A 15077-nucleotide genomic window follows, 5' to 3' on the forward strand; every position below is an offset into this window, starting at 1 on the left:
CCAATACCCAAGGACAAAAAGAATCTGCAAGAAGTGGTGGATGCAGCCCAGTCCATCACAAGAAAAGCTCTCACCACCACTGAGCACATGTACAAACACCAATGCAACAAGAAAGCACCATCCATCATCAAAGACCGCTCCCATCCAGGCCATTCTCTCTTCTTGCAAAGGGACTGGTTGTGGATTACAGGAGGAATGGAGACATGCTAACCCTTATTGACATCAATGAATCTGGAGTTGAGAGGGTAAACAGCTTTAAGCATGTGGTCTGCGCACACCAGCTGTATGGTGAAAAAGGCACAACAGCGCTTCTTTCAACTCAGACGATTGAGGAAGTTTGGTATGGGCCCCCAGATCCTAAGATCTTTCTACAGGGGCACAATTGAGAGCATCCTGACTGGCTGCATCACTGCCTGGTATGGGAACTGTACCTCCCTTAATCACAGGATTCTGCAGAGAGTGGTGCAGACAGCCCAGTGCATCTGTAGTTGTGAACTTCACAGGATTCAGGATATTTACAAAGACAGGTGTGAGAAAAGGGCCCAAAGGATTACTGGGGACCCGAGAAGCCCCAACCACAATCTATTCCAGCTGCTGCCATCCAGGAAATGGTACTGTAGCATTAAAGCCAGGACCAACAGGCTCCGGGACAGCTTCTTCCACCAGGTCATCAGACCGATTAACTCATGCTGATTTGAGTGTATTTCTATGTTACATTGACTGTTCTATTTATTATAAATTATTATAAATTACTATGATTGCACATTACACATTTAGATGGAACGTAATGTAAAGATTTTTACTCCTCGTGTAAGAAATAAAGTCAATTCAATTCAGTTTGTTGGGCAGGAGCCTTAGGTTTCAGCACCAGGCCAGGAACATTTCTTACCCTAAAACCATCAGGCTCCTGAATCGGCATGGATAACTCCACTCAGCACAGTTCTGAGCTGATTCTACAACCTACAGACTCACATTCAAGGACTCTTTACAACACATGTTCTCAGGATTATTTGCACATTGGTTGTTTGTCAGTCTGTGTTTATGTATAGTTTTTCATGGATTCTGTTATGTTTCCTGTATTGCCTTCAAGAAAATGAATCTGACAGTAGTACAATATATGTTACATATCTTTCCCCTGCTGCCATCAGGATGAAGGTACAGGCGCCACCAGGTTCAGGAACAGTTATTATCCCTCAACCAAGGACTTTTTTATTTCATGTTCTCAATATTTATTGTTTATTTATTTGTTTGTTTATATATAATTTCTCTTTTGTATTTGCAGTTTGTTGTGTTTTGCATATTGGTTGTTTGTTCATTCTGTTCATTCAAGACTCTGGAGTCTTTCATTGATTCTATTGTGTTTTGTTATTCTATGGTATTTACTGAGTGTGCCCACAAGAAAATGAATCTCAGCGTTGTATGTGGTGACATATATGTACTTTGACAATAAATTTACTTTGAACTTCGAACATATGGGAACAGTGATAATAAATTTTACTTTGAATTTAGAAATTGGATTTATTGGGATGGTGGCCTTCCTTTTGTGAGATTGTGGTGCTCCTTGTGATCTAACTCTCCCTTTCACCTCCACACCCCCTGCACGGGTATCCAATGACACCAGCTCCATGGAAGCAGATAAGATCTAACTCTCCCTTTCACCTCCACACCCCCTGCACGGGTATCCAATGACACCAGCTCCATGGAAGCAGATAAGATCTAACTCTCCCTTTCACCCCCACTCCCGCTGCAGGAATATCCAATGACGCCAGCTCAATGGAGACAGATAAGTTTGAGGAGCTACCCCTTTGCAGCTGCCGGATGGAGGCACCCAAGATCGACCGCATAACCGAGCTCTCCAACAACACCTGCATGGCCACAGAGAGCACAGACGGGCAGGTGGGTGGTGGCTGGATTTATTGGGATAGTGGTCTTCCTTTAGTGGGATTGTGATGCTCCTTGTTGATGGTGGGCTATGGAGCGAGCTGGAGATACAGGGGAATGAGTTTGGGAAGCCCGAGGTCAGAGAGGAGAGTCCAAGTTAAATTTAAAGGGATCTGGGATTTAAAGGAATATGGGAATGGGCTTCCAGAAGGTCAAGGGACTGTGGGAATGAAGTTTGATGGGTAATGTTCCTGAAGAGCTGTGTTTAAATTCCCAGGGTATGTCAGTTTGGGGGAGGAGGATGGGGTGAGGGATGGTGTTGGGAGATTGCAGGGTGTCCCTCTGAATGGAGCATCACTCGTCTGGTGGCAAGAGTTTGTGTAGAATTTCCTGAGAGTTGTGCTCGGACGAGGGGGTAGAGTAGAGGGATTCTCCTTCAGGTTAAGGGAGAGGTTTTTAGGGGAGAGTGGTGGTTGAAGAGAGGGCTTTATAGATCAGGGTGGAGGGAGGTGGTTCAAATGGCGGGTTGGAGCAGGGGGTTTGGTAGGAGTGTTGGCACTGGAGAGAGGTGTTTTGGGAAAGAGGACATGTTTAACTGGCCTGAGGAGGGGGCTAAGGGGCCACAGGATGGATTTGGAGTCTGGAGGATGGATTCAGAGGTTGATAGAGTGAATTTGGAAGCTAGTGGATGGGCCATGGTGGATTGTTGGTCACTGGTGGCTGTGACTTATTCCCTGTTGCTTCCCCCAGCTGAGTGGCTGCAGTAACAGTATCACCAAGTGTGAGACGATGCGTCCCTCCAGCCGGGTGCCCCTGATGGTACTGTGTGAGGTGCACCGAGCTCGCATGGTCAAACACCACTGCTGTCCAGGCTGCGGCTACTTCTGTACCACGGTAAGTTCCAACCTGTGCAGCCAGGCGCCTCCGCACCTCAATCTGACATGAGCACAAAGTAGGTGGGTCTGAATTGCAGTGCCTAGCTCCCCGCTTCCCGATGCAATGGATCTATTATTATTAATTTATGCATTTACGCAGAAGAGGCCCTCCTGCCCAACGAGCCGCATTGCCCAGCCCAGTCACAGTTCAAAGTAAACTTATTATCATTGTACAGTGGAGGTGGGGTGGCAGATTTGCCAGTGGAATGCTCCTCCTGCAGGAAGTGGGAATTCATGGAACCAGGAAGTGCAGGCAACTCCTGCTCAAGAAAGACCACATTAGGAGCTGGAACTGGATGTATTTAGGATCATCCAGAGGCAGTGCAATTGATAGATATGACTTTTGAGCAGATGGTTACACCCAGAGTGCAGAATCTGGGGAGTAGGTGGGTGAACACCGAGAGAGGTAAAGGGAGAAGGAAGTCAGCGCCTTTCCCCTCAATAACACCTCAGTATACCCCTTTGGATATTCTTGAAGAGGAGGGTGAGCAGCCAGTGGTGGTACATATTGGTACCAATGATATATGCAGGAGAGGGGTAGGGCTCCTGCGCAGTAAGTTTAGGGAGTTAGGAAGGAGGCTGAAGAGCAGGACCTCCAAGGTGGTAATCATAGATTACTCCTGGTGCCACGAGCTAGTGAAGGTCAGAACAGGAAGATAGCGCAGATGAATGAGTGGCTGAGATGGTGCAGGTTCTTGGATCATTGGAACCTTTTCTGGGGAAGGGGTCACCTGTTTAAGTGGAGCGGGTTGCACCTGAACTGGACGGGAGCCAATATCCTGGGAAGGAGATTTCCTAATGCTGTTGGAGAGGGCTTAAGCTCGATTTGCAGGGGGGTGGGAACCAAAGTGAAGAGGCAGAGGATGGGGCGTTTGGCGCACAAGTAGTGACAGCTTGTAGGAAGTTTATGAGGAAGGATAGGCAGATGACAGAGCAAAGATGCACTCAGCCAGATGGTTTGACTTGTCTATTTTAATGCAAGGGGTATCATAAGCAAGATGGATGAACTTAGAGTGTGAATAAATATGTAGAATGTAGAACTGATGTTGTGGCCATTACAGAGACTTGGATGTCTCGGGGCAGTAAAGGCTGCTGACTGTGCCAGGCTTTAGATGTTTCAAAATGGGCACGGAGGGAGGCAAAAGAGGTGGGAGCGTGACACTGCTGATCAGGGATAGTATCACAGCTGCAGAAAAGGAAGAAGTCATGGAGGGATTGTCTATTGAGTTATTGTGGGTGGAAGTCAGAAACAGGAAGGGGGCAATAACTCTACTGGGTGTTTTTTATAGACCTCCCAATAGTAACAGAGATATCAAGGAGCAGATAGGGAGAGAGATTCTGGAACGGTGCAATAATAATAGGGTTGTTGGGTGATTTTAACTTCCCAAATATTGACTGGCATCTCTTTAGAGCAAGGAGTTTAGATGGGGTGCAGTTTGTTAGGTGTGTTCAGGAAGGTTTCTGATGCAATATGTAGATAAGCCAACTAGAGGAGAGGCTGTACTTGATCTGGTATTGTGAAATGAACTTGGTCAGGTGTCAGATCTCTCAGTGGGAGAGCATTTTGGAGGTAGTGATTACAACTCTTATCTCCTTTACCACGGCACTGGAGAGGGATGGGAACAGACAATTTGGGTTAACATTTAATTGGGATGGGCGAAATATGTTATTAGGCAGGAACTTGGGAGCATATCTTCTTAGGGAAATGCAGGGCAAAAATGTAGAAAATGTTCAGGGAACATTTACATGGTGTCCATTGAGGCAAGGAAAGGATGGTAAGGTGACAAAACCATGTTGTACAAATGATGTAGAACATCTAGTTGAGAAGAAAAGAAAAGCTTACAGAAGGTTCAAGAAACTATGTACTGTTCGAGGTCCGTAACATTACAAGGGTGCCAGGAAGGAGCTTAAGAATGAAATTAGGAGAGCTAGAAGAGGCCGTGAGCAGGATTAAGAAAATCCCCAAGGCATTCTACAAGTATGTGGAGAGCAAGAGGATGAGTCGTGTGAGAATAGGACCAATCAGAAGCGAGAGTGGAAGTATGTGCTTAGAGCCAGACAAGGTAGTGGAGGAACTTAATGAATACCTTGCTTCAGTATTCAGAGAAAAGGACTTTGGCAATTGGGGGATGACTTACAACAGACTGAAACTCTTGAGTGTATAGACATTAAGGAAGAGTATGTGCTGGAGCTTTTGAAAGGTATTAAGTTAGATAATTTGCCAGAACTGGATGAGATATACCCCAGGCTGATGTGGGAAGCGAGGGAGGAGATTGTGGATTCTCTGGCAATGATCATTGCATCATCAATAGGGACAGGAGAAGTACCAGAGGATTGGAAGATTGTAAACATTGTTCCCCTGTCCAAGAACAGGAGTAGTGATAACCCAGGAAATTATAGATCTGTGAGTAAGCTTCAGTGGTGGAGAAGATCCTGAGAGGCAGGATTTATGAGCATTTGGAGAGACATCATCTGATTAAGGATAGTCAGCATGGCTTTGTGAAGAGCAGGTTGTGCCTTACGAACCTGATTAAATTATTTGAGGATGTAACAAAACACATTGATGAAGATAGAGCAGTGAATGTAGTACAAGCTCGTTACAGACCATGGTGGGAATTGAATCCTCTTCAGTGATCACTGGTGTTGTAAAGCTTTGCGCCAACGGCCACATTACCGTGTCTCTTAAGTCAGAAGTTGAGCAGTAACAGAATGCACCATGTAGGGTTGCAGTTACAGTTACTGGGCATGAGGGTGCTGCCCCTTCCCAGGTGCAGGGGAAGCTGCTGTTTCTGACTCATGCTGCTGTCGTCTGGCTGTGATTAATTCCGCGTTTATCCACAGGGATCCTTCCTGGAGTGCCACCCTGACTTCCGGATCACCCACCGCTTCCACAAGAACTGCGTATCCCAGCTCAATGGCATGATCTTCTGCCCGCACTGTGGCGAGGATGCCTCTGAGGCCCAGGAGATCACCGTGGCCAAAGCTGACACCTCCACCATGGTGCCTGCACCCGCCCCCCGCAGCCAGGACCATCTGATGAATGGCAGAGCAGACACCACACACGCCAGGTGAGCATGGTGGGTGGGGGCAGCTGAGGTGTCCTTTGTACATATGTTAGGATACTGAATGCTAAGACTCACGAAATTGGGGGTACAGAGCTGTCCACACTGTGTTAGTGATCTCGCTTCGCACAAGAACATAAAGATTAAAAATTAGCTTTATTTGTCATACATACATCGAAATAGTGAAATGCCTAGTTTCTGTCAACGACCAACGTGGCCCGAGGATGTGCTGGGGGCAGCCGGTAAATGTCACAATGCTTCTGACACCATCACACTGTCCCTATAAAAAATATTCCCCCCCCCCCCCCGGAGGTTTTCATGTTTTACTGTTTACAACATTGAATCACAGTGGATTTAATTCAGCTTTTTTGACACTGATCAGCAGAAACAGTCCATGTCAAAGTGAAAACAGATCTCTACAAATTTCTCTAAATTAATTGCAAATTTGAAACAAAAAATAATTGCATAAGTATTCACCCCCTTTGACACACCAAATCATAGCTGGTGCAGCCAATTGGTTTTAGAAGTCACATAATTACTTAAATGGAGATATGTTTTTGAAGACCCGTGCGCAGTCTAGGTGTGTCAATTGATTTTAGTTAAAGTACATCTACTGGTGTGTCTGGAAGGTCCATCTGCTGGTGAGCCAGTATCCTGGCAAAAACTACACCATGAAGACAAGGGAACACTTCAAGCCACTTTGTGAAAAAGTGATTGAAAAGCACAATTCAGGAGATGGATGCAAGAAAAGTTCCAGGTCATGAATATCCCTTGGAGTTCAGTGAAGGCAGTCACCAAGAAATACGGCTCAAACTGTAATTTTTCCAAGGTCCTCAAAAACTGAGTGCAAGAAGGGGACTAGTGAGGGAGGCCACCAAGAGACCTGTGACAATTTTGGAGGATTTACAAGTTTCGGTGGCTGATATGGGAGAGACCCCATATGCCTGTTGCCCAGTGCTTCACCAGTCGCAGCTTCGTGGGAGAGTGGCAAAGATAAAGCCACTAATGAAAAAACTCACATGAAATCTTGTCTAGAGTTTGTCAGAAGGCTCTGAAGTCATCTGGAAGAAGGTTCTCTGGTCTGATGAAACCAAAATTGAGCTTTTTGGCCATCAGACTAAATGCTATGTTTGGCATCAGCCAAACACCGCACATCCTCAAAATCACACCATCCCTACCGTGAAGCATGGTGGTGAGTGCATCATGCTGTGGGGATGCTTCACTGCAGCAGGCTCTGGAATGCTTGTGAAGGTAAGGGTAAAATAATAATGGAGTGGTGGGAGATACTAATTTCCCAAATATTGATTGGCATCTCCCAAGAGCAAGGAGTTTTGATGGGATGGAGTTTGTTTAGGTGTGTTCAGGAAGGTTTCCTGACACATTATGTAGATAAACCTACAAGATTTGTACTGGATCTGGTGTTGGGAAATGAACCTGGTCAGGTGTCAAGTCTCAGTGGGAGAGCACTTTGGAGATAGTGATCACAATTCTATCTCCTTTACCATAGCATTGGAGAAGGTTGAGAACAGACAAGTTAGGGAAACGTTTAATTGGAGTAAGGGAAAATATGAAGCTATCAGGCAGGAACTTGGAAGCCTAATTGGGAAGAGATGTTCTCAGGGAAATGTACGGCAGAAATGTGGCAAATGTTCAGGCGATATTTGGTGTTCTGCAGAGGCATGTTCCAATGACATAAGGAAAGGATGATAGGGTATAGGAACCTTGGTGTGCAAAGGCTGTTCAAAATCTAGTCAAGATTATAAGGCTAGCAGGAAGGACCTTAAGAATGAAATTAGGAGAGCCAGAAGGGGCCATGAGAAGGCCTTGGCTAGCAAGATTAAGGAAAACCCCAAATCAAGTATGTGAAGAGCAAGACAATAAGATTTGAGAGAATAAGACCAATCAAGTGTGACAGTGGAAAAGTGTGTATGGAACTGGTGGAGAGAGCAGAAATATGCTTTGCTTCAGTATTCACTATGGAAAAAGATCTTGGTGATTGTAGGGATGACTTACAGCGGATGAAAAGCTTGAGCATATAGACATTAAGAAAGACGATTGCTAAAGCTTTTGGAAAGCATCAAGTTGGGTAAGTCCCTGAGACCAGATGAGATGTACCACAGGATACTGTGGGAGTCAAGGGAGGAGATTGTTGAGCCTCTGGCAATGATTGGAGGGTTGCAGTTGTTGTTCCTTTATTCAGAAAGGGAGTAGAGATAGCCCAGAAAATTATAGACCAGTGAGTCTTACTTGAGTGGTTGGTAAGGTAATGGAAAAGATCCTGAGAGGCAGGATTTATAAACATTTAGAGAGGCATAATATGATTAGGAATAGTCAGCATGGCTTTGTCAAAGGCAGGCCGTGCCTTACGAGCCTGATTGAATTTTTTGAGGATGTGACTAAACACATTGATGAAGGTAGAACAGTAGATGTAGTGTATATGGATTTCAGCAAGGCATTTTATAAGGTACCCCATGCAAGTTTTATTGAGGAAGTAAGGAAGCATGGGATCCAAGGAGACATAGCTTTTTGGATCCAGAATTGGCTTGCCCACAGAAGGCAAAGAATGGTTGTAGACAGGTCATATTCTGCATGGAGGTTGGTGACCAGTGGTGTGCCTCAGGGATCTGTTCTGGGCCCCCCTTCTCTTGGTGATTTTTATAAATGACCTGGATGAGTAAGTGGAGGGATGGGTTAGTAAGTTTGCTGATGACACAAAGGTTGGAGGTGTTGTGGATAGTGTGGAGGGCTGTCAGAGATTACAGCGGGACATTGATAGGATGCAAAACTGGGCTGAGAAGTGGCAGATGGAGTTCAACCCAGATAAGTGTGAGGTGGTTCATTTTGGTAGGTCAAATGCGATGGCAGAATATAGTATTAATGGTAAGATTCTTGGCAGTGTGGAGGATCAGAGGGATCTTGGGGTCCAAGTCCATAGGACACTCAAAGCTGCTGCGCAGGCTGACCTTGTGGTTAAGAATGCATCTTCATCAACCGTGAGATTGAGTTTAACAGCCGAGAGGTAATGTTGCAGCTATATAGGACCTGGTCAGACCCCACTTGGAGTAATCCAGACCCCATGTGGAAGCCATAGGAAGGGTGCAGAGGAGATTTACAAGGATGTTGTCTGGATTGGGGAGCATGCCTTATGAGAACAAGTTGAGTGAACTCGACCTTTTCTCTTTGGAGTGACGGAAGATGAGAGGTGACCTGATAGAAGTATATACGATGTGGATAGTCAGAGGCTTTTACCCAGGGCTGAAATGGCTGCCATGAGAGGGCACAAGTTTAAGGTGCTTGGGAGTAGGTCAGGGGTAAGTTTTTTTTAAATTGGTTTTTTTATGCATTTTCTACAATACTACAGGTAAGAAAAACCCCCAAACCAAAATAAAAAAATTAATACAGTGCAAAAATAAACATACAATAATAATATAATACAAAAAAGATAATTGAGAAAGCACCCAAATTGAAGTCATGTAAGGTTAGTATCCTCCCCAAGCCCCACAGCAAAAAAACTCCAGACCAACCACAACACAATATAGAGAATATAAATCAGGACATTCAAACCCCCAAAACTGTAAATACACTTGAAAACAGAAGATAATAATGCCTACTACCAAAAAAAAAGAGCTGAAAGTAAGGGACTGAAAAAAAAACCTTAATTAAGAGGAAGGTTATGAAAGTACTCAATAAAAGGTCCCCAGACCTTATGAAACTTTATATCCGAATTAAGAATTGAATAATGAATTTTTTCAAGGTCTAAACAGGACACAATAGGCAGCAATTTAAACAGAGAGAGGAGAAATGGGCTAAAAATTCTATATCTGAATGCACGAAGTGTCAGAAATAAGGCGGATGAGCTTGAAGCTCAGGTGCGAATGGGTAACTATGATGTTGTTGGGATAACGGAGACATGGCTGCAGGGAGATCAGACCTGGGAAATGAATGTACGAGGGTATACGTGCTATCGTAGGGACAGAAATGTGGGCAAAGAGGGTGGGGTGGCCCTGTTGGTGAGGAATGAGATTCAGTCCTTTGCAAGGGGGGACATAAGGTCAGGAGAAGTAGAGTCTGTGTGGATAGAACTGAGGAACAGTAAGGGCAAAAGGACCCAAATGGGTGTTGTCTACAGGCCACCAAACAGTAGCTTGGATATTGGGTGCAAGTTGAATAGGGAGTTAACATTGGCATGTGACAAAGGTAATGTTGCAGTAGTTATGGGGGATTTCAACATGCAGGTGAACTGGGAGAATCAGGTTGGTGCTGGACCACAGGATAGGGAGTTTGTAGAGTGCCTACGGGATGCATTCTTGGAACAGCTTGTATGAGAGCCGACCAGGGACAAGACTCTTCTGGGTTTAGTGTTATGTAATGAACAAGATTTGATAAGTGATCTTGCAGTAAAGGAGCCATTAGGAGGTAGTGATCATAATATGATAAGTTTTTATCTGCAATTTGAGAAGGATAAGGGCAGCTCGGAGGTGTCAGTGTTGCAGTTGAACAGGGGAAACTATGGAGCCATAAGGGAGGAGCTGGCCAAAGTTAACTGGACGGATATCCTAGCAGAAAAGGCAGTGGAACAGCAATGGCAGGTATTCTTGGGAATAATGCACAAGGTGCAAAATCAGTTCATTCCCCAGAGAAGGAAGGATTCAAAGGGGGGAAAAGGGCCACAGTGGTTGACAAAGGAAGTCAGAGATTGCATAGCATTAAAAAAAAGTAAGTATGACAGAGCTAAGGTGAGTGGGAGGACAGATGATTGGGAAGTTTTTAAGGAACAACAGAACTTAACTAAAAAGACAATACGGGGAGAAAAAATGAGGTACGAACGCAAGCTAGCCAGGAATATAAAGGAAGATAGCAAAAGCTTTTTTAGGTATGTGAAGAGAAAGAAGATAGTTAAGAACAATGTTGGGCCCTTGAAGAATGAATTGGGTGAAATTGTTATGGGAAACAGAGAAATGGCAGAAGAATTTAATGAGTACTTTAGATCTGTTTTCACTAAGGAAGACACAAGCAATCTCCCAGATGTATGGATGGGCCAAGGACATAGGGTAACAGAGGAAATTAAACAGATTGACATTAGGAAGGAAACGGTGATGAGTAGACTGATGGGACTGAAGGCTGACAAATCCCCAGGTCCAGATGGTCTGCATCCTAGGGCACTAAAGGAGGTGGCCCTGGAAATTGCGGATGCATTGGTAATCATTTTCCAATGTTCCTTAGATTCAGGATCAGTTCCTGAGGATTGGAGAATGGCTAATGTTATCCCACTTTTTAAGAAAGGAGGGAGGGAGAAAACAGAGAACTATCGACCTGTCAGCCTGACATCGGTGGTGGGGAAGATGCTAGAGTCCATTATTAAGGATGAAATAGTGGCATATCTAGATAGCAGTGATAAGATTGGGCTGAGCCAGCATGGATTTACCAAGGGTAAATGCTTGACTAATCTATTGGAGTTTTTCGAGGATGTAACCAGGAAGTTAGACAAGGGAGATCCAGTGGATGTAGTGTACCTCGATTTTCAGAAGGCATTTGATAAGGTCCCACATAGGAGATTGGTGGGTAAAATCAAAGCTCAGGGCATCGGGGGAAGACATTGACATGGATAGAAAACTGGTTGGCAGATAGAAAGCAAAGGGTAGCGGTGAATGGGTGTTTCTCGGAATGGCAGGTGGTGACTAGTGGGGTGCCACAGGGTTCGGTATTGGGACCACAGCTGTTTACAATTTACGTCAACAATTTAGATGAAGGCATTGAGAATAACATCAGCAAATTTGCAGATGATACTAAGCTGGGTGGCAGTGTGACATGTGATGAGGATGTTAGGAGAATTCAGGGTGACTTGGATAGGCTGGGTGAGTGGGCAGATACTTGGCAGATGACGTTTAATGTGAATAAGTGTGAGGTTATCCACTTTGGGAGTAAGAACAGGAAGGCAGATTATTATCTGAACAGTGTAGAGTTAGGTAAGGGAGAGATACAAAGAGATCTAGGAGTCCTTGTTCATCAGTCACTGAAGGTGGATGAGCAAGTGCAGCAGGCAGTGAAGAAAGCTAATGGAATGTTGGCCTTTATTACAAAGGGAATTGAGTACAAGAGCAAGGAAATCCTCTTGCATTTGTACAGAGCCCTGGTGAGACCACACCTGGAGTATTGTGTACAGTTTTGGTCTCCAGGGTTAAGGAAGGACATCCTGGCTGTAGAGGAAGTGCAGCGTAGATTCACGAGGTTAATTCCTGGGATGTCGGGACTGTCTTACGCAGAGAGGTTAGAGAGACTGGGCTTGTACACGCTGGAATTAAGGAGATTGAGAGGGGATCTGATTGCAACATATAAGATTATTAAGGGATTGGACAAGATAGAGGCAGGAAATATGTTCCAGATGCTGGGAGAGTCCTGTACCAGAGGGCATGGTTTGAGAATAAGGGGTAGGTCATTTAGGACAGAGTTAAGGAAAAACTTTTTCTCCCAGAGAGTTGTGGGGGTCTGGAATGCACTGCCTCGGAAGGTAGTGGAGGCCAATTCTCTGGATGCTTTCAAGAAGGAGCTAGATAGGTATCTTATGGATAGGGGAACCAAGGGATATGGGGACAAGGCAGGAACCGGGTATTGATAGTAGTTGATCAGCCATGATCTCAAAATGGCGGTGCAGGCTCGAAGGGCCAAATGGTCTACTTCTGCACCTATTGTCTATTGTCTATAATATCATTAAGCCATTGAGCATGCGTGGGCGGAGTAACATCTCTCCATCTAAGGAGGATTAAACGTCTAGCCAGGAGAGAAGCAAAAGATAATATTCGACACTTAGTCGAACTCAAACGTATATCTGTCTCACCCAAAAAACCAAACAGAGCAGTTAAAGGGTTAGGTTCTAAGTGGTGATTCAGAATACAGGATAAAGTTATAAAAATGTCTTTCCAAAATTTCTCTAAGTCAGGACAGGACCAATATATATGAATAAGAGAAGCCTCACCCCTTTTGCATTTATCACAAAGACTAATATTAGGGTAAAATCGAGATAATTTAAATTTAGACATATGGGCTGTATGAACAATCTTAAACTGTAAAAGGCAATGGCGAGCACAAAGAGAGGTTGAATTAACCGATTTGAGAATTGAGTCCCAAATCTCATCTGATAAAGAGATATTCAAATCATGCTCCCAAGCCATTCTAATTTTATCCACAGGGGCACGCCGTAAGAATGCTAATTTATCACGAATAAATGATATTAAACCTTTACCCAGTGGATTAATAGAAAGTAAGAAATCCATAACATTTTTCTCGGGCATTTCAGGGAAGTTAGGAATTAAAGGATTAATAAAGTGTCTAATTTGGAGATATCTAAAAAAATGGGCATTAGGCAGATTGAACTTAGCAGAGAGCTGTTGAAAAGATGCGAAGCGATTATCGATAAAAAGATCTTCAAAATGTCTAATGCCCTTCCTATACCAATCATAGAATGTTGAATCATACATAGTAGGTAAAAAAAGGTGATTATGTAAGATAGGACTAGAAAGGGAAAAACCATAAAAACCATAAAATTTCCTAAACTGAGCCCATATTCGCAAAGTGTGTCTAACAAGAGGATTAACAATTAGTCTAGACAAACTACTAGGGAGTACAGAGCCAAGAAGTGCAGAAATAGATAAATCTTTAGTGGAACTCAACTCCATTGCCACCCAATTAGGGCACGCAGGTTGGCTATGAAAAAAAGACCAAAAGGTAGTACAACGTATGTTAGCTGCCCAATAATATAAACAAAAGTTAGGTAAGGCCATGCCACCCTCTTTTTTAGATTTTTGAAGATAAACTTTATTAATTCTAGAACGCTTATTCTTCCACAGATATGACAAAATAATAGTCTAAGGAATCAAAAAAGGTTTTAGGAATAAAAATTGGGATTGATTGAAATAAATATAAAAATTTATGGAGAACATACATTTTAATAACATTAATATGACCTACCAAGGACATAGATAGAGGTGACCATTGTGATAGACTCTGCTTTGTAGTATATAAAAGATTGGCAAAATTTTCACGAAAAAGATCTTTAAACTTCCTTGTAACTGTAATCCCAAGATAAGTAAATTGATTATGAACTACTTTAAAAGGGAGGTCATGAAATGCTAATTCTTGTGCTTCTTTATTAATTGGGAAAAGTTCACTCTTATGTAAATTAAGTTTATAGCCAGAAAACTGGCTAAACTGATCAAGAAGTGAAAACATTGGAGGTAAGGATGTGGATGGATTTGAAAGAAAAAGTAATAAGTCATCAGCATAAAGAGAAACTTTATGCTCAACACCACCCCCCACCCCTTCCAGATCCCAGTCAGTTCAGGACAGCTTTGGAATGCTATCGCCAAAGGTTCTATAGCCAAATCAAAGAGAAAGGGACTTAAAGGGCATCCTTGACGGGTGCCACGTTTGAGGTTAAATAACTGGGATTGCTGAAAATTAGTCAAAACAGAGGTAGTGGGACATAGATACAGCAATTTGATCCAAGAGATAAAACTTTGACCAAAGTCAAATTTTTCTAAAACTGCAAAGAGGTAGTTCCATTCTATATGATCAAATGCTTTCTCCGCATCGAGGGAAATAACGCATTCAGGAATCCCAGTTGAAGGTGAATATAAAATGTTAAATAAACGCTGAATATTAAAAAAAAGAAGACGGTTTTTAATAAAACCAGTTTGATCATCAGAAATAATAGAGGGAATAACAGTTTCCAATCTATGAGCCAAAACTTTGGCCAAGATTTTAACATCAACATTAAGCAAAGAAATCGGCCTGTACGAGGAACATTCTGTTGGGTCTTTACCCTTTTTTAATAAAAGAATAATAGATGCCTCATTAAAAGAGGGTGGCAATTTACCATAATTAAACGAGTCAGATAGTACTGAGAGTAACTGAGGAGAAAGAAGTGAAGAAAATGATTTATAAAATTCTACGGGGAACCCATCAGGTCCAGGAGATTTTCCTGAAGACAATGCAGAAATTGCAAAAGATATTTCTTCTGATGATATAGGCTCATTAAGTTTGTCTTTAAAAATCAGATGAAAGCGAAGGAATATTCAGATTATTTAAGAAAAGATCAACAGAAATATTCTCATTCAGAGATTCAGAGGAATAAAGCCGAGAGTAAAAATTTTTAAATACGTCATTGATTTCTAAGTGATCAGATGTAAAATCCCCATTTTCC

At 43.2% G+C, this 15077-nt stretch overlaps 1 protein-coding gene across 5 annotated transcripts in view; it reads left to right on the forward strand.

The window, feature by feature from the left end:
* The window catches only part of LOC140719267 (histone-lysine N-methyltransferase EHMT2-like), a 147729-nt gene that overhangs the window by 58628 nt on the left and 74024 nt on the right, over positions 1-15077 (forward strand). For all 5 annotated transcript variants that reach the window (XM_073033807.1, XM_073033775.1, XM_073033791.1 and 2 more), the window contains 3 exons: positions 1751-1896; positions 2632-2775; positions 5658-5884. In XM_073033807.1, the coding sequence (XP_072889908.1) occupies positions 1751-1896; positions 2632-2775; positions 5658-5884 (517 nt within the window). The remainder of the gene's footprint in view (positions 1-1750; positions 1897-2631; positions 2776-5657; positions 5885-15077) is intronic.

This window comes from Hemitrygon akajei, chromosome 2, assembly GCF_048418815.1.
Source record: "Hemitrygon akajei chromosome 2, sHemAka1.3, whole genome shotgun sequence".
Lineage (NCBI taxonomy): Eukaryota > Metazoa > Chordata > Chondrichthyes > Myliobatiformes > Dasyatidae > Hemitrygon > Hemitrygon akajei.